The 18,712-nt window shown below is 40.6% G+C and overlaps 1 protein-coding gene across 1 annotated transcript in view; it reads left to right on the top strand.

The window, feature by feature from the left end:
* Positions 1–17,260, top strand: part of timm44 (translocase of inner mitochondrial membrane 44 homolog (yeast)) — a 71,721-nt gene extending 54,461 nt beyond the window's left edge. The window contains exons 11-13 of the mRNA XM_068016448.1: positions 1,552–1,641; positions 11,114–11,224; positions 16,856–17,260. Coding sequence (XP_067872549.1) covers positions 1,552–1,641; positions 11,114–11,224; positions 16,856–16,975 — 321 coding nt within the window. The 3' untranslated portion in view covers positions 16,976–17,260. The remainder of the gene's footprint in view (positions 1–1,551; positions 1,642–11,113; positions 11,225–16,855) is intronic.
* Positions 17,261–18,712: the final 1,452 nt, after the last annotated feature.

Here is an 18,712-nt window from a genome sequence, read left to right as displayed (position 1 = left end):
ACTTCCCCTATCTGTCACTATATGCTACCCTATGCTTTATGTTTCAGCTAATTCCACTCCCTTCCTCCAATCAATTTGCTGCTGAACCTCCATCCACGCCCTGAATTGCTGGCTCCTATCCATCCATCTCCTGATCTGCCACTCCTGCCTATGGAATCTGCTGACCTCGTCTGTCTGATTCTGCTGATCTGGCACTCCTTCACGTCTGACGCTCTGGTCCTTACAAGCTCTTTATGAGCTGACCTCAGTCTGCATCTGGTCAATGGCGGGTCCAAGGTGAAGCTGGTTTCACAGCAGATACAGTAATGTTCGCCTTTGCCAAAAATAGGGAGCTTTATCAAGTCAGTCTGTGTATTAGAGTTTTAAATGGAATATGTGATAGTGAGACCAAATCATTGTATCACAGGATGCTGCTGCATCAATTGAGTGGCATGCAGTGTATTCTTGAAGTGTTTTTTTCATTTTCCCTACCTAATGGGGTGTGGAATAATTTGATTTTTGTTAAACAGCAACAATAAATCAACACTACTTTGAATAACACAACTAACCACTGATAATGTTTGGGGTGTGACTGAATTTATTTTTTATTCGTTTGTGGGATGTGGGCGTTGCTGGCTAGGCTAGCATTTATCGCCCATCCCTAATTGCCCTTGAACTGAGTGGCTTGCTAGGTCATTCCAGAAGGCATTTAAGAGTCAACAACATTGCTGTGGGTCTGGAGTCACATATAGGCCAGACCAGGTAAGGGCGGCACATTTCCTTCCCCAAAGGACATTAGTGAACCAGATGGGTTTTTACAACAATCGACAATGGTTTCATGCTCATCATTAGACTAGCTTTTTAATTCTAGATTTGTTAATTGAGTTCATTTCACCATCTGCCATGGCGGGATTCGAACTCATACCCCCAGAGCATTAGCCTGGGCTCTGGATTACTAGTCCAGTGACATTACCAATACGCCACTCCACTCCATCCACTCTGACATTTATGGGCTCCATTTTCTGCCTGACTGAGTAATAAAATAAACAGATGTCTTTTGCTTCACAAGGTAAGCTAGTGAGGGACATTGAGGGTGGATGGTGCATGCAATGGTCCGAGGAATATGGTTGGGTAAAGCAGTTCAGCGCATGTTTTGAGCACGAGGCACTAGTGTTGCTTTGCTGGTAGATTTGAGGCCTGGAGTTGAGACATATTGATGGGACTCGTAGAGGGAGCTGTACTCAGTAGCTAACCTGCATTATACCTGAACTGTGAATGCTTGATGGGAAGTATTTATTCTGCATCTAATCTGTAGTGCACCTGACCTGAGAGTATTTGGTGCTGACACTGAGTATCTGAAATAGCACACTACCATACCTTACCTAGGTGAAAATAAAATAAAAAGAACTATTAACAAACCTCTTGCCAGGGCTGCAAGCTGGAGTTCAAACCTATGTCCATGTAGGTCAAAGACATTGGCCTACATGGTAATCCAGTCTACTTGGCCTCTTCAGACAGTTCAACGATTTGGTATTTAACACTAAACTTTGTGTTTCTTTATCTCGCAAACAGACATACAGCCAGCTTGCGCAACCCATCCAACAGGCCAAGGCCATGAACCTTCAGTTCCGATCCAAGATACTTGACATTGACAATATTGATGTAAGTAACTGGCTTCATTCGCAGTGTTCACTCACACACTGTGCAGCAGCAGGTCCATTGAGTTTTGGGTATTTTACTTTGTATCTAACTCGTGCTGTTATGTGATTTGGAAGTGCTTAATGCTGACACTGGGTGCCTGAAATGAAAAGTGTTCCATTCCCCAGCACTAGAATCCCTCACCTTGATAAACAGACTCCCAACAAAGAGAGAATTCAGGAAATACACAGTAGGTGAGTTAACTCCTGAAAGAGAGAGTGTTTTTTTTGCATAACACCTTCATTAGAGGTCAATGAAGGGACATGTCCAAATATCAATCAATCTGTATATCCCTCTCTCTGTCTACCAGCACAGTTTTAACATTCGCTGCTACATTTTTAAAAAATTTATTCCAAAAGTCCTGTTTATGTCCTTGAGATTGGGCATTTAAGGGCATTTGTCATTTTCATAACACAAACAGCACGTAGGGAGCAGGTCACTATTTATGTGCAGTGGCTGTTATATTATATCTGTCACTGCGCTGTTGGTATTTATTGCTTAAGGACATTTGACTCAAGATCATCACCAGCTACCTGAGACAAGAGCGCACAATGATCTCCAGGAGACTGCCTTCAGCAGCACTGAAACTACTATTCATAATAATTGAAAGTTAGACACCTGTTAACCGAATACTCTGACACCCGTTAACTGAATATACTACAGTCGGTCTCCGTGTTCTCGAGTTTGCGTGGGGCAGATTACCTCCAGAACACTATCCAATGATTCTTGAAGAAAAATGTGTGCGCGGGTGCCAAGAGAGGCTGGGTTGGGCTAATTGGTGATATCCCCACAATCAGATAGCCTACCAACATTCAATGTCCAGCCTTACATGTAAATAATCAGCAAAGGGCTTCCAGTGCCTATGGAACCATACCCGAGCAAAGAAGAAAAAACTGGTGGGAGAAAAAAAGGAGTCTACAATATGACTCCATATTTAATAGATAGCAGATTAGTATCACTGCCACTGTTGAGCCCTATGCAGTGGTCTAGTGTTCTGTTGTGGTTGGCACTTCCTGGGGGACCCAACATATAGAAATTAAGAGTTCAGATGTCCTAAGAAATAAAAAAAAAACTTGCACTTGGACGAATGTTCTTCAGACTTCTCATGAGTGTTGGCACCCTTGTGTGTTGATTTATGCCCTGGCCAATATTTATCCCTCAACCAGCGTGACTAAAGTAGATTATCTGGTCACCACTAAAACAGATGATCACATTGTTATTTGTGGGACCTTGCTGTGTGCAGATTGGCTGCTACATTTCCTACATTACAACAGTGGCTGCCCTTCAAAAGTACTTATTGTCTGACAGACAATTTGGTTGTTGAAAGTGCTGTATAAATGCAAGTTCTTTCTTTCACTTTATAACTACGGCAAGCAATGATATGAAAAGTTGAAAGAAAAGACTTAGAAGGGAAGGTTCCAACTGCTGGGCTCCTGACAAATGAAAGAAACAGTAAAGTAATGATAATGAGTAAAGTTGGGACCCTATACAATCCAGCTTGTGAGCCAATGCAGCTCAGATAATTTGTGCTTATGTTGCTTGATATGTTTTTAATTTGTGGGCCTTCTAGTTTGAAAAGTGCTTTTTTTAAAGCATTATTACCTCATTGCTGGATAAATCCTAAATTAAAACACGAAGAAATATTATGAGTAATTTGAGACTAATGCAGATTAATAGTAACATGCATTTAAACTTTAGAACAAGGCTTTGTGAATACACCAACGAAGTCAGAAAGCTTGGGTAACAAGGACATTGTCGCAGTTTGCAAGAGAATTATACATTTAGTCATCTTGTAAATGTATGACCAGCAAGAACCTCAAGGATATTTATTTGTTCCAGTGTTAAAACAAAAGGTAAACACAAAAGCAAAGCAATAATTCTAACAGTCATTGACTGAGCAAGCGAGGTCCTGTCACTCCACAGTACACTTTGTTTCAGAGGGCAGCTGCTGAGTTTCTAATTGTCTGGTCCCTGTCCCCACTATCCCACCCAGCCTTTTGTCTCACATGGCAATAAAACCTGAAGCAACCAAAGTAGACTTTTCAAACAGGACTGTAGAATAAGGAGAAACAAGGGAAGACTTGGTGGAGGCAGATTCAATCAAGCCCTTCAAAAGTGAGTTGGATAATTATCTGAAGAGAGAAAATTTGCAGGGCTACGGGGAAAAGGCGGGGGAGTGAGACTAGGTGAGTTGCACTTGGAGAGCCAGCATGGACATGATGGGCTGAATGGCCTCCTTCTGTGCTATCACTATTCTTTGATTCTATGACTTACTAAACGTTTTAAGATTATATACCATTCAAAACAGATGTTGTATACGGAATTCGAGAACCACAGGACAGATTCATGATAAGGAAACTAAATAGGGAAGTCGGAGAGAATTTCTTTAACAAAACAAATCAATACGTGAAACAAATTGCAACACAGGTAAGACACAAGAAACTTTGAAATTTTTCACAAAATAAACAAATACAGTCAGCTCATGGAGATTAGAGTCTGAATCTAGAATCAGAAATTTCAGCAAAGGATGCCATTCAGCCCATCTTGCCTATGCCAGTGGCAGCTATTCAACTGGAGCTGTTTACTGTAAATGCATTTCCTGCTTGTTCCCTGTATTCTGATTTTTTTTATAAACAGCCTTTGGATTGTCTGTACCTGTATTTACTGAAATGTCTAATTGGAGGGGTATGTCGATAGAATTAACCTCTATGTTTCTTCTTTTCGGTTTCTGTGTGTGTTCTGTTTTTTCAAGGGCAGAGCTCCCTATTTTGAAGGCATCCTTTGTGCTTGCCTTTCTTGGAAGCTCCCAGCATAATGCACCTTCCTCAAGGGCGAGTGGAAAATCTTCAGCCAGCCACCTTGCATTGCTACTCTCAAACTGTCTGCAAGTTGTGTGGGGATTTCATAGGGCAGTGGTTCTCAAAATGTAGTCCGCGGACTGGTCCAAAGTGCAAGTCACTGATGCACAGCACCATGGCCGGGACCATGTGATAGAACAGGCCAGAGTCCTCATCCCCACAAGTTGCGTGACCAACCAGACCGGCTCTGGCGTGCACGGCGCGAATCGTCATAAGTGCGAGTAACAACGATGTAGTTTTATAAGCAAGATTTGTGTTACTGTTACAACATAACTGTGAGATCAGATTTTCAACACTTTTGGGGCTGAAACAAAGAGAACTGGCTGAATGTGGAGCACAAGCTTTCCATCTTGAAACCAGACATCACTTCATTGGTGTCTCATCAAAAGCAGCCCTATTCTTCCCATTAATTCTGAGGTTTTTTCTCAGTGGCAAGTGAAAGTAGATGGGGTGAGATCGGTAGGTGGTCTGCAGGGTCTTTTGCCCCGCTGACATGGTCTGCGTGTGAAAATGTTTGAGAACCATTGTCATAGGGCAATCTTCCTTCACTCCACCCACTGCACCCCCCTGCCCAACATCACCACTTTCTCATTTTTTCTTTGGGGCACTGCCAGATCTCTGTTGTGGGGAATAGTTTCATTTGTAAAATGTGTTACAGGAAATCTCAAAAGGTTTGCATGTATTTTAATCTTATCTAATCGCTTAAATAAACAGGTCAATTATTTTTCTAGAGATTGGGAGATTTAATAGGATAAGAGGAAAATTCAAGACTTCTGATTTACTTTCTGAGAATGACTTTTATTTTCTTTAGCGGTCACATTTCTCTTTTAATCTCCCTAATGGCCAATTTCTCAGGTACTTAGAATGAATGCTTTGCTTTAAAAGTGCTGTGGGAGGATGCCTTCACTGAGTTTATCCATCCAAATTCAACCTTGAAGGCAATGCCAGGCACTTGTAGTGTTCTGAAAATCAAGGCTGTAGTTTCTGCAACACCATTTACTACAATGCAGCTCCCACTTTCTGCTATATTGGTGAATAATGGAAGTTGACCCCCAAAATATAATCTTATATTCATAGTGCACTCATGCAATAGGCTTGGTACAGGAATGAAGAAAAGAACAGGACAAATAACAGAAACTGAATTTAAAACCAGTAAAAGGCTGGAAATACACAGCGGGTCAGACAGCATCTGTAGAGAATAAGAAGTTAATCAGTTGATGATTCAGATCTAAGACCTTTTCTCAACACCAGGGAAAGAGTCTTAAACCTGAATCATTGACTGGCTGAGTTTTTTTTCTCCACAGGTGCTGCCTGACCTGTTGAGTATTTTCAGCTTTTTCGGTTGTTTTCAGATTTTCAGCTTCTGTAGTATTTCGCTTTTTGTTCAAAAGCTAAATTTAAGCATTCATGGGCTGTGAGGTTGACGTCAGATACAATGAGCTGAACAGTGAGTCTATATAACGTGCAAGTTTTTTTGGAAAATTATGGCATTCCCATTACAACTGAGTGATTTCTACATGGTCATAAACTCAATAACATCGTTTGAAATGTCCACAGTTGGGGATTAAATAGAGAACTCCAGGGTTTGCAAAAGTATCATCACTTGGGACATTTGAATCCTTGGTTGAAACTGATTCTATTCCATATCCAATGGAGTTGTGCTCGGGATGAGACTGTTTGAGAAAACCATTCTGAGCTACCTGCAGCAATGACAGCAAACAAAAACAGAATTAATTATTTGCATTGTGTTGGAAGTATATGCTGATTTACCCCAGTTCTTTTTCATTTAAGGTCCTGGCTTATCCAGCATGATTCCGATTGAACACTGCGCCTTACCATAGAACCGTAGAAAAGCTACGGCACAAAAAGAGGCCATTTAGCCCATCGTGTATGCGCCAGCTGAAAAGACTAGCTGTCCAATCTAATCCCACCTTCCAGCACCGTAGCCTTGCAGGTTACAGCACTTCAGATGCAGGTCCAGGTACCTTTAAATGAGTTGAGGGTTTCTGCCTCCACCATCAATCCGGGCAGGGAATTCCAGACACCCACTACCCTCTGGGTGAAATAGTTTTTCCTCATGTCCCCTCTAATCCTTCTACCAATCACCTTAAATCTGTGCCCCCTGGTAATTGACCTCTCTGCTAGGGGAAATGGGTCCTTCCTGTCTGCTCTATCTAGGCCTCTTATAATTTTGTACACCTCAATTAAGTCACCCCTCAGCCTCCTCTGTTCTAAGGAAAACAACCCTAGCCTATCCAATCTTTCATCATAGCTGCAACTTTCAAGCCCTGGCAACATTCTTAGAAATCTCCTCTGTACTCTGTCTGGAGCAATTATGACATTCCTGTAATGTGGTGACCAGAACTGTACACAATACGCCAGCTGTGGCCTAACCAGCGTTTTATACAGTTCCAGCATTACATTCCTGCTTTTGTATTCTATACCTTGGCCAATAAAGAAAAGCATTCCATGGGCTGCCTTCACCACTTTATCTACCTGTACTGCCACCTTCAGGGACCTGTGGACATGCACTCCAAGGTCTCTCACTTCTACCCCTCTCACTATCCTCCTGTTTATTGTGTATTCCTTTGCTTTGTTTGCCCTCCCAATATGCATTACCTCACACTTCTCCAGATTGAATTCCATTTGCCACTTTTCTGCCCACTCAACCAAACCATTGATATCATTCTGGAGTCTACAGCTATCCTCCTCACTGTCAACTACACGGCCAATTTTTGGGTCATCTGAAAATTTCCCAACCATGCCTCCCACATTTAAATCTAAATCATTAATATATACCACAAACTTCAAGGGACCCAGCGCTAAGCCCTGTGGAACGCCACTGGAAACCGCCTTCCATTTGAAAAAACAGCCATTGACCATTACCTTTGTTTCCTGTCACTGAACCAGTTTTGGTTCCAAACTTGCCACATTTCCCTGTATCCCATGGGCTTTTATTTTTCTGACCAGTCTGCCATGCAGGATCTTGTCAGATGCCTTATTAAAATCCATGTCGACCACATCCACTGCACTATTCGACTATCTAAGCCCTAAGCTCTGAAATTACCTCCCTTTGAACCTCCCCATCCCTCTCCTCCTTTAAGAAGCTTCTTAAACCCTACCTCTTTGAAGCCTTTTGATCACCTGTCCTAATTTCTTCTCCTTTCGCTCGATCTCAATTTTTGTCTGATTCCACTCTTGTGAAGTGCCTTGGGAATTTTATTGTGTTAAAGACGCTATATAAATTCAAGTTGTTGTAGTGTGGAGCACTACATTTCAGGTCAGCCCTCCTTTTTCTATTTGCTAAAATTCACCATAATATTTTGATCCTGGATCCTCCACTTAAACAAAAGGAAGATTTTGCATTGTATGGCCAGAACCATCAAGAGCTGTTTGGATACAGACACAAGATTAACCTGCATTTGAACTTGGCATTGGAAAGAAACAAGAAACAACAGAGTGCCTGTCGTCTCTCCCTTCTTAGTATGGCTTATTGTATTGAGCAAAAGGAATGAGTCTGCAGACATCCAGCTGTGATTGAAGAATTTCCAGCCCTGAGCTGTTTATTTGACAGCCACTTTCCAAATATATTTTGCATCCAAGTCGCTGAATAACACCAATAATGAAAAGAAATGATCCCAGCATTTATCTTTGATAATGAGTTTACCAGTGGTATCTCTTGTCAATCAAGATAGTCCCAACCAATGTTCTGAAGTGTTTTGCAGCCAAATTTCAGTAACACTTGACTTCATTATTAGTAAATTATTGATAGTTTAGTACATGCTCTCTGAAGCTGGTGGATGCTTCTTGTGGCTATATGGCCTTAGTGAATACTCAGTGAGATTTTTCTATTTGTCAGTGCAGTTAATATTAATGAGAATGTACTGACCAAACAACATAAACTTTGAGCTAAAACTGCATTAGTAGGAATTACTAGTCAGGAGGCGTGAGACCGATGAATGCAAAAACTGATGTTAGCTAAAAAGAGAAACTGAAAATCTGAAATGGACAGAAAATTTTGGAAATACATTGGTCTGTCAGCATCTGAAAAGAGACAGGCTAACATTTTAAATAGAGTTCTGACGAAGGGTCTCCAGCTGTAATTTAATCTTTGCTTTTTAGATACCAACAGTTTCCAGCATCTTCTGTTTACACTTTGGTTGAGTGGTTTGTTCAGTCTTGTCTTTGCTTCCTTCTCAGACACAAAATGTTGTGTGGCTGTTTGTGTAGGGGTTAGGAAGAGGGCACACAGAGATAGAGAGAAAACCCCCAGACCAGTGAAGTAAAATGGGTTACAAAAATTACCTATTAACTAAATAAAACATTGCGCTTCTTTGATCAGTTACATGCCAGAGAAAGCTAGATTCACATAATTCAGCTGTGTTATAGTGTGTTTTATCCCTCAGTCCCACTAAAAAAAATTAACACTAAACACTGGTTTTATTGTGCATGGCTAGCGTACAAGGGGATGTGCATTAGAAGATCAAATACACATCATAATGTCAGCATAAAGGCCTGTGACATGAAACCATTCAAAAACAGAACCCTGGAAACAAATGAAAGCAAGTAATACCTTTTGTATTAAAACTCATTGACCTATGCCAACTGCATATAAGCTAAGCTACTCGCTATCTTTTTTTCAATATATGTAGAAGTAAGTGTCAGCCTGGCTGAGTTGGTAGCCCTAATGCCTCTTGAGTAGGAAGCTTGTGGCTTCAAGCCCCACTGCAGGATTTGAGAACATAATCTAGGTTGGTACTCACATTCAGTACTGAGGGAGCATTGCACTGTCAGTTCATAAAATCTGTCTGGGTAGAATTTAAAGATGGCATGGCACTGCCCAAAGAAGAGCAGGAAGTTTTCTGATGTACCGGCCAACATTCCTCCCTCAGCTAACACTACCAAAAACTGCTTAACTGATTGTTGCTGTTGGTGGGATTTTGCTGTGGCACATTTTCTTGAATAATAACAAAAGCTGTACTTGAAAGTGTAATTGCATTTTTTAATTTGAAGTGCTTTGAGACATTTCCAGGACATGAGATAAAACGTTTGATAAATGCAAAGCTTTCTAAAATTCTCACCCTCTGGTTGTTTTTGTGGCTGTAAACTGGGGACATATTGGGGGTCAGTTGTGATATATAAGAAACAGGAGCAGGAGTAGGCCATAGTAAAGCATTTGCCAGGCTAAGATTCCATTGTAAATAATTATTTCATTATAAGGAGGGGTACAAGCTCACATTACTCTGAATACCTCCTGTTGATTTGATTTTTCTTGTATGCCATGGTCTGAATTTCCCAATGTTGTATACCAGTGCTGTCAGCCTTAGTCCAACACTTGGCTGGCTTAAATAATGATGGCATTTTTAATTAATGTTTTCTGTTACAAAATGGAACAGTAACGATTAAACTTCACCCACAGTCCAATAATGGGATGACATTAGTGGAAAAAACCTCATGTTTCATTGAGTGTTGGGATCTTGTTTTGGGTGAAATCCAAAAGCCGAGTATGATGCAACATTAAATTATTATATTCTGATGTTTTTAATATCCTGGTGCTCAGGTCTCTGGATTAAAGGTTCCGAAAGTTTTAAAACTTCAAAGCAGCAAGAAAATATCTAATTTAACCCGTGCTGTTTGTGTTTAGATTGTTTTCTTTTGAATTGCTACAGGAAGTACATTCTGTTCCATATTCTCGGTGGGGATTCAAAGAGTCACGACATCTGCATTTTTATCTGTGTATGGTAAAGCAGTCAGTTTCTGTTTGCAGACCATCCCTGGCAGCCTAGTTAAGATTGAAACCTTGATTTATGAGGATTGTCTCCAGGATTCCCACTTCATTCCAGTTGTGTTTTTGCAGCAAATTACATTTTACAGTCTGAAACCTCTGGTTTTTAGATAACTGTTTTTGACTGCAATTTGCTACTCTCCTGAAGGCACTGATTCTTGCTGGATGCCAGTCACCCACCAGCATTTCACCCACATAGCCGCTCTTCAAATGTGAGCTATAGACAGTGAACATCAGCAGGCAGTCTGCTTTATGAGCCGAAACTTGTTATTATCTGTTGGAATAGCCATCAGCAGCAACTCTGGCTGATTCTCCCCCACCCCTACTTAATTGAGAGGCCATTCTAGCACCCTTACTACTGGTCCAGCTGAAGTTAGTTAACTTAATACAGACTTGAAATTGAATCTGGGACTTCTGGACTGTATGACTCAGCTACTCACTGCCTTAACCAGCTGAGACAATGGAAAGTCAGAAAGCAAAACAGGAATGACACTGTAAATAGTATATCATCATCTCAACTCAGTGCAGCACACAGTGTTAGGCTTTGTAATAGCAAAAGAAAAATCTAATTTCCTTTACTGATTAATTTACCCCATTCTGGTATCTCTGCAATGAAAATGCATTTGATACCAAATAACCAGGAGAGCCCACTCTGGTTAGCTTCTATAAATTGCTAATTGAATTGAACTGTCAAGTGAAGCTTCCTTATAAAAGAGAATGTGTTGATGGTTTGCGAGACTGTAGAAGGGAGATGCGTTCCTTGCTGACTGACACTGTTTCTCTTTGATTGCAGCTGGCTATGGGGAAAATGATGGAGCAGGGACCTGTTCTAATTATAACCTTCCAAGCTCAGCTTGTTATGGTCATCAAGAACCACAATGGAGAGGTGGTGGAAGGTGATCCGGTATGTAAACTCATGGTCCCTGAAACGGTAAAAGTGATGAGCATAACACACATGATATCATTATATGAGATCTGTTGGGGCTTCACACACCTTTTGTAAAATAGTGTCACTATAACCAGCATATTAGTCAGTGAATTGCCTTAGCTAAAGGGAGGCAATTGCCAGTTCATTTTGTAAATATCAACTGGTTTCTATAAAGTTTCAATGTTTGTGTACTGTGAAGGTTGAAGTACCGGCGGACAGGTTGTGGAATAAATTATCAGGGAAGGGATTGCAGTTGGGATCAGGAGACAATTTGCTCTTGTTTTTGGAAAGGGAAGAGATTGAGGGATTTAGTGAGAAGCCAGGGAGGTGAGGTTCTTTGGGTGTTTGGGCTTCTTTGTCCTTGAAAATTCTCGTTTCCTCTACTGAGATGGTTTAGGTTGCAAACTGCACAGTGATAGTGAGATTAACATTAGTCTTGGTTGTGATTATCACCCCTGCCCCTCCCCTTCACTTGGCCAAACTACTTGCTGACATTCACTGTATAGACTTAAACACGAAGAATGGCTATGTGACCAAAGCTGATCCCTAAAGAAGAGAAGCACGAATGAAATTTGTATCTGGAAAATTCCTCAGAGTCTGAAAGGTATTCATTCAATTCACAAAGAAGCTAAGCAAAATGCAATCCAATGGCATGAGTAATGAAGGAAAGGAATCCTCATGCAGAGCAGCTGCTTAGGACTGAGCTTCGAAACAGGTGAAACTGATGCTTGAACCATAAGGTCCTGGGAGCTGTACTTATGCAATATGCTGACCAGTATTAGTCTGTTTAAAAGGAACATGGCTGGCTAACATGACACCCTGAATCAACAGTAAATACAACAGTTGTCTCCTTTAATATGATAGTGTCAAAGATTTTGGTAGAGAGCGCTGTTGGACAGTGATCAGGAGCAGGAGCCCAGATTGATTTTCATGTGGTCCTGCCTGCATAGAATCTTGTAGTACAAAAAGAGGCCATTTGGCGTGTCAGGCCTGTGCCAGCTCTTTGAAAGAGCTGTCCAATTTAGTCACACACCCAAGCTTTTTCCCCCAGAACCATGCAAATTAGTCACCTTCAAGTACATGTCCCATTGTCTTTTAAAAGTTTCTGATTCCACCTTCCTTTCAGGAAGTGGGTTCCAGATCAGATATTAACAACCCTCTGTGTGTAGACATTTGTCCTCGTTTCCCCTCTAGTTCGTTCAACAATTATTTTAAATCCAAGACCAATGGATACTGACCCACTTAACAGAGGAAATAGTCTCTCTTTACTCAGTCTATCAAAGCCCCTTATACTTTTGAATACCTCAATTAACTCTCCCCTTATTCATTGCTCTAAAGAGAACAATCCCAACTTCTCCAATTTCTCCAAGGAACTGAACTCCCTCATCTATATATATTATAATCCTCTTTACATCCATGTTTGAACAGGCAGTTGCTTATAAACCTGTAATGGTTTAATGTAAATTTCAAAGTTACTGGCTATAGTGTCTTAAATGCTCTGTTTATTTTGGGCAGAAACCAGCTGTGCTTTCTCACTAGTTTGTACATTGTTAAAAGTGCACTGAATGCATGAATAAACATATGAAAATAACACTTCATTAATCATTGATTACCTTTTGTGTACTTAAACCCTTCTAATCCCCTCTAAATGATGTGGGGGTTACTGTTTGGACTAGGTACTGATTACAGTTTAAATGAAGTTGCAGCTCCGTGCAGCTGGAAACAAATGAGCAGAAGAATGGCTATGCACAGAAGGAATATTCTTATAGTACTGTAATAGCACTACCACATTATGTCAGCCATCCTGGAGAGTGGACAAATTGTGTTTGTACGAATGTATTTATATTATGGGATCAAAGAACTGGGACTTAAATTTGCCAAAATTATTTTACTCTGTCAAAGTCCCAGGTCTCTGGTCATGTGACATGTGTTAACTCTTTCAATCTGCTATTGTGTTTCTTGGCTCTCGGTATCTAATTTTAATCTGTGGTCTGTGTGAACTGTTGATGCCTTCACAGTCTGGGCATGGAGGAAGTTACCAGTGATATGGTATCCAGCTGGTGGTACACCCAACACAGGCTCTGCTTGCTGACTGCCATGAAATGGAGATCAGTTGATCACAGAGTCAGATCTCTAGCATATCATGTGGGCTGCTAATTAAATTTAAAGTTTTAAGTGAAACTGAAAAGCACAAACAGATTGAAAGAACCAACACAGTGTATGCAAAGTTTTACATCTCTGGATAAAAGAAATGGTGGAATTCATTTTATGTAAGCATATCTTTAACTTAAAAATGTTACATCTACATGCATTTCCTGCCAGCTTTTTTTCCCATTAGAAATTCATGTGGCCATGTTTATAATGGGAACTGCCTATGTAAACTTGCCATGCTGTAATTACACTCTCCTTGTGATGGAGGCACTGAAGCACCATCACTGACTGGGAGGGTGTATTGCAATGTGACAAGTTTACTGAAGGAGTTTCCATTATGAAAGTGAACATAGGAATTTGATAATGGAATAGGACGGAATGCATTGCTTTAAAATAGTGACTGAATTGCATCTGCAGAACCTTTCCCAATGAACCCATCCTCTAATCCTGTTTTACCGGAAGACTTCACATATGCAACACCATGGGAGATTGATTAGTAAGGAACATTTTTAACTGCAAAATTATCCTGCTTTTTGTTATTTTTAATATCAAATTTTCTTTAAATTATTTCCCAACTTGTACATACCTAGAAAGAATTTATTGACATTCTCAAGGAGGAATGAAAATGAAAATGTGCAAATTTAAATATGGCGCTAGGTTTCACAATGGTAGCAACTAACTTCATATTTTAAATGTTAATGCAGAGGAAAGGATCTCAATCTTTTTATTTTTGTTTATTTTGTGTTATTTATATGCAGAGATAATTTTTTTTATTCATTCATGGGATGTGGGCGTCACTGGCTAGGCCAGCATTTATTTTCCATCCCTAATTTCCCTTGTGAAGGTGGTGGTGAGCTGCCTTCTTGAACAGCTGCATTCCATATGGAGTACGTACATCCACAGTGCTGTTAGGAAGGGAGTTCCAGGATTTTGACCCAGTGATAGTGAAGGAACAGCGATATAGTTCCAAGTCAGGATGGTGTGTAGCTTGGAGGGGAACTTGCAGGTATAGGTGTTCCCAATCATTTGCTGCCCTTGTCCTTCTAGGTGGTAGAGGTTGTGGGTTTGGAAGGTGCTGTTTAAGGAGCCTTGGTGCATTGCTGCAGTGCATCTTGTAGATGGTACACACTGTTGTCACTGTGCGCCAGTGTTGGAGAGAGTGAATGTTTGTGAATGGGGTGCCAATCAAGCGGGCTGCTTTGTCCTGGATGGTGTCGAGCTTCTTGAGTGTTGTTGGAGCTGCAGCCATCCAGGCAAGTGGAGAGTATTCCATCACACTCCTGATTTGTGCCTTTGGGGAGGTTACTCGCCGCAGGATTCCTAGCCTCTGACCTGCTCTTATAGCCACGGTATTTATATGGCTACTCCAGTTCAGTTTCTGGTCAATGGTAACCCCCAGGATGTTGATAGTGGGGGATTCAGCGATCGTAATGCCATTAAATATCAAGGGGAGGTGATTAGATTCTCTCTTGTTTGAGATAGTCGTTGCCTGGCACGTGTGTAGCACACTTCAGAAGATGTGCTGTTCTGTTAGGAGGGGAGCTTTATAGAATGCAACAGACAGTGCATTTTTCTACATGATTAAGGTGAAGCTGTGTGTAATTTTACTTGTCACTTTAAGGCTTTAAGATTTAATTACTGTAAATAAGTGCATTCTAGGTCAGTTAGTGTGTGACAGGCATCATTAGTAAATGACTAGTTTTCTTTTTATATGCTTTTCTAAATTAAAATTGTTTTGTATCTGTAACAAACTGCAACACTGAATAATGGCAGATCTAAAACTTTTTAACTTGTTTTTTTAACTTTTGATGTATATATCTGCATATAGTTTTACACCACTTTTTGTCAAATGAGCAATCACATTTCCTGTGTCACACTTGTCATAGAAAATATCTTGCAGTTATATGCAATGGCTAGAAAAGGAAAATACTGGAGTCTGCAAGCTCTTAACTGACCTTTCCATCAACAAACCCAGGGTTCTATTTTCAGTCTGAATATCAATTCACCTTTGAATGAACTCACGCGATGTTTATGTAACATCAGTTAACCTTCGTAGCTTTAAAGGGACACAGCTTCACGTTAACAGCAGAACCCTGCAATGTGTATTATGTGGTATAATGCTCATATCTTATAAAAAGTGTATCATCTAACTTATCATGAGCAATGTCATGTGGAATGAAACACATTCAGACACAAACATGATAACTGTGTAAGGCCACAGTTTTGCCATTTACATCGGAAAATGGACAGACCTGTAGAATGTCATTACAAAAATTCTGGAATCCCATGTAATAAAAACAGAATTTGACTTCTATGGTCGTGGAGACTTGTGGCTTTGGGGCTGGTGTCTACCTATCCAAAAGATTTTGACAAGTACTTGCAACTTGAGTTGAATTTGAAAAAGTTAATTAGAAGAAAATTATTTTCAACATCTCATATTCAGGATAGAACCATAGAAAAAGTACAGCACAGAAGCAGACCATTCAGCTCATCGTGTCTGCACCAGCTGAATAAACTAGCCTCCCAAACTAATCCTACCTTCTAGCTGGTCCATAGTCCCGCAGATTACAGCACCTCAGGTACATGTCCAGGTACCTTTTAAAAGAATTGAGGGTCTCTGTCTCCACCACCGTTCCTGGCAGCAAATTCCAGACACCCACCACCCTCTGGGTGAAAACCTTTAATGTGCATTGGCCCATCATGGTGACATATCATATTGAAACTTATTTTTTTGTTAAGTTAAATAAATAAATAAAAAAATCCAGAGAATTCAGGAATACTCAGCAGATCCGGTAGCATCTGTGGAAAGAAAAACAGAGTTAATGTTTCAGGCTGAGGACCTTTCAGAACTGACGAAACGCATTGACCTGAAAAGTTAACTCTGATTTTGTCTCCACAGTTGCTGCCTGATCTGCTGAGTGTTTCCAGCATTTCCTGTTTATATTTCAGATTTCCAGCATTTGCAGTATTTTACTTTTGAATTAAGCTAAATAAAGCCAGCATCTCAAATCTCAATAACTGTTAAAGGCCTGTGTAATTAGTTATAATTTAGTCTCTGGGGAGCACAGTCTAGTCTAAATTCAAATACATTTGTTAAAATTTATAGATGTATTTAATAATTTATAGATAATTTCAAAGTGTTTTTCTGGAAGCCTGTGATATTACAGTAATTGGAGAGATGGGTACGTTGATTTGATTTACATTTCAGCACAGACTGTCTGCTCTCGGACTGCTGTGTCAACTTTTCATATTGAATTAGCTTTCTCCTTACATTGGGCCATATTGATGGTCTCATTTAAAGGTCTTGTACAAGGCTTCATTTATGTTCATATTGCATTCAGACAGTAAATCAGTAAGTTGCATAAGAGCTTTAATGATGATTGCTGGAGGGCTTTTGCAGTGAGCGCTATACTCATTTCTTTCCCTCCCCCACTCCCTTTTTTGTGTCTCTCTCAGGATAAAGTATTGAGGATGCTTTACGTGTGGGCTCTTTGCAGAGATCAAGATGAACTTAACCCATATGCCGCATGGAGGCTTCTGGATATTTCTGCGTCAAGCTCAGAACAGATCCTATAAGGGAAGGGCCTGCTAATCAGGATTCCTGCTCTGGTCCATCATGAAATGCCTCTGCATCTCTGCCGAAATGTGGCCACATTCTCTGTCAGTACCACATGATGTTTCAGCCAGCAGAGGCTTAGGACTCAAAGGTGCTTATGTGTCAAAAGAGGACTGAGGAGGTTTTGGTGCCACCATAGACCATATATGAAAGCAAGTGTACCCAAGTCCATGGGTAGCAGTGGCAGTAAAGCATGGCTGCTGTCTTGTAAATAATTTGTAATAAATAAAAAGTAGAACTGTTTATTTCTAACAGTATGATCTTTGGTTCAGTGTTCCCCTTTTTATCAGTTTCCTTTGTTATTCCACCCTCCCTGCCATTGTATTTACAATATTTAATATAAAATTCCCAACTGATCTCCAATTCCAGGAAAATAATAGTGTAAGTATTAGTCTGTTGCAGTGGAAATTGACCAGAAACAAAATGATGGACTGTCCAACTGAAAACCACTTGACCTGCAGTTCTGGGACAGATACAAAAGATAATTGTGGTTGTTGGAGGCTGATCATTGCAACCCCAAGTCACAGCTCGGGACTTCAAGAAAATGTCAGCTGCTTCATCTGTGACCATCCCTGTATCAGGTCAGGACTGAGCCTACTCACTGATGGTACTACAGTGTTTAGCTACATTTACAAGCTGTTATTATGAAGAGGACCATTACAGCCTACAAGAATAATCGTGCAAGATCCAGGTTTGGGCTTATAAGTGGTAGGTAATGACCATCTCCAACAAGAAAAGATCTGGCCACCTCCCCTAACCTACAATGGTGCCATCATTGCCAAATGCCCCCCCATCAAAAAATTATCAGAAAATTAACTGGACCAATTCAGTAGCTACAAGAGCATGGCAGCAGCTGCATACTGTTGAATAATTGACTCACCACCTGACCCTCTCCACCATCTACAAGTCAAGAGTGGGATAGGATACTCACCATTAACCTGGGTCTCCGTAGCCGCAATAATAGTCAAGCTCAACACCATCCAGGACACAGCAGTTTTCTTCATTAAGTCCAATAGCAGGGTGCCAATGTCCATCTTCTTCACCACCAGTGCACTGTGGCTGCACCAACAGGATGCCACCAACAGGATGCACTGCAGCAACTTAACAATTTTAATTTCAGTTTGTTCCTCTGTCTCCTTCCCACTATTTGGTGGCCTTAGTATACGCCCAGTAGCATAATAGTTCCTCTAATGCTTCTTAATTCTAATCAAAGAGATTCTGTCTTTGACCCACTCAACTACATCATCCTCTTTTGTGCTATTATAGTTCCTTTGATCAATACTACCTTCCTGCTTTCTTCCTTCCTTATCTTTCCAGAATACCTTGAAGCCAGGAATATTAAGTTCCCAATCCTCCCATTTCTCTGTTATTGCCACGATATCAGTGCCATGTGACAATTAGTGCCTGCAGCTCACCAACCTTACTTGACATGCTATGTGCATTTACATCCAGGCACTCCAAAACCATCTTAGACTGCCTCACATTTGCTTCCTGACTGAGCTCTCCTATTTCTAAACTATTCTTTACTCTAATGCATTTGTCTCTCCCAGTCCTCTGTGTCCCTTGTTCTTCCTCTCGAATGTTTTATAACACTGCCTTTTATTTACTGGTTCTAGAGTGATTTGAGGCAGTGCTATGTGATATTTCCTGTACTGTAAAAGGCAGCACCTTTGGGGAACTCATCCTCAGTTTTCTTT

The sequence above is a fragment of the Heterodontus francisci genome, chromosome 36 (genome assembly GCF_036365525.1).
Source record: "Heterodontus francisci isolate sHetFra1 chromosome 36, sHetFra1.hap1, whole genome shotgun sequence".
NCBI lineage: Eukaryota > Metazoa > Chordata > Chondrichthyes > Heterodontiformes > Heterodontidae > Heterodontus > Heterodontus francisci.
Note: the sequence above shows the minus strand (reverse complement) of the source record. Positions and strands in the feature narration are given on the sequence as shown.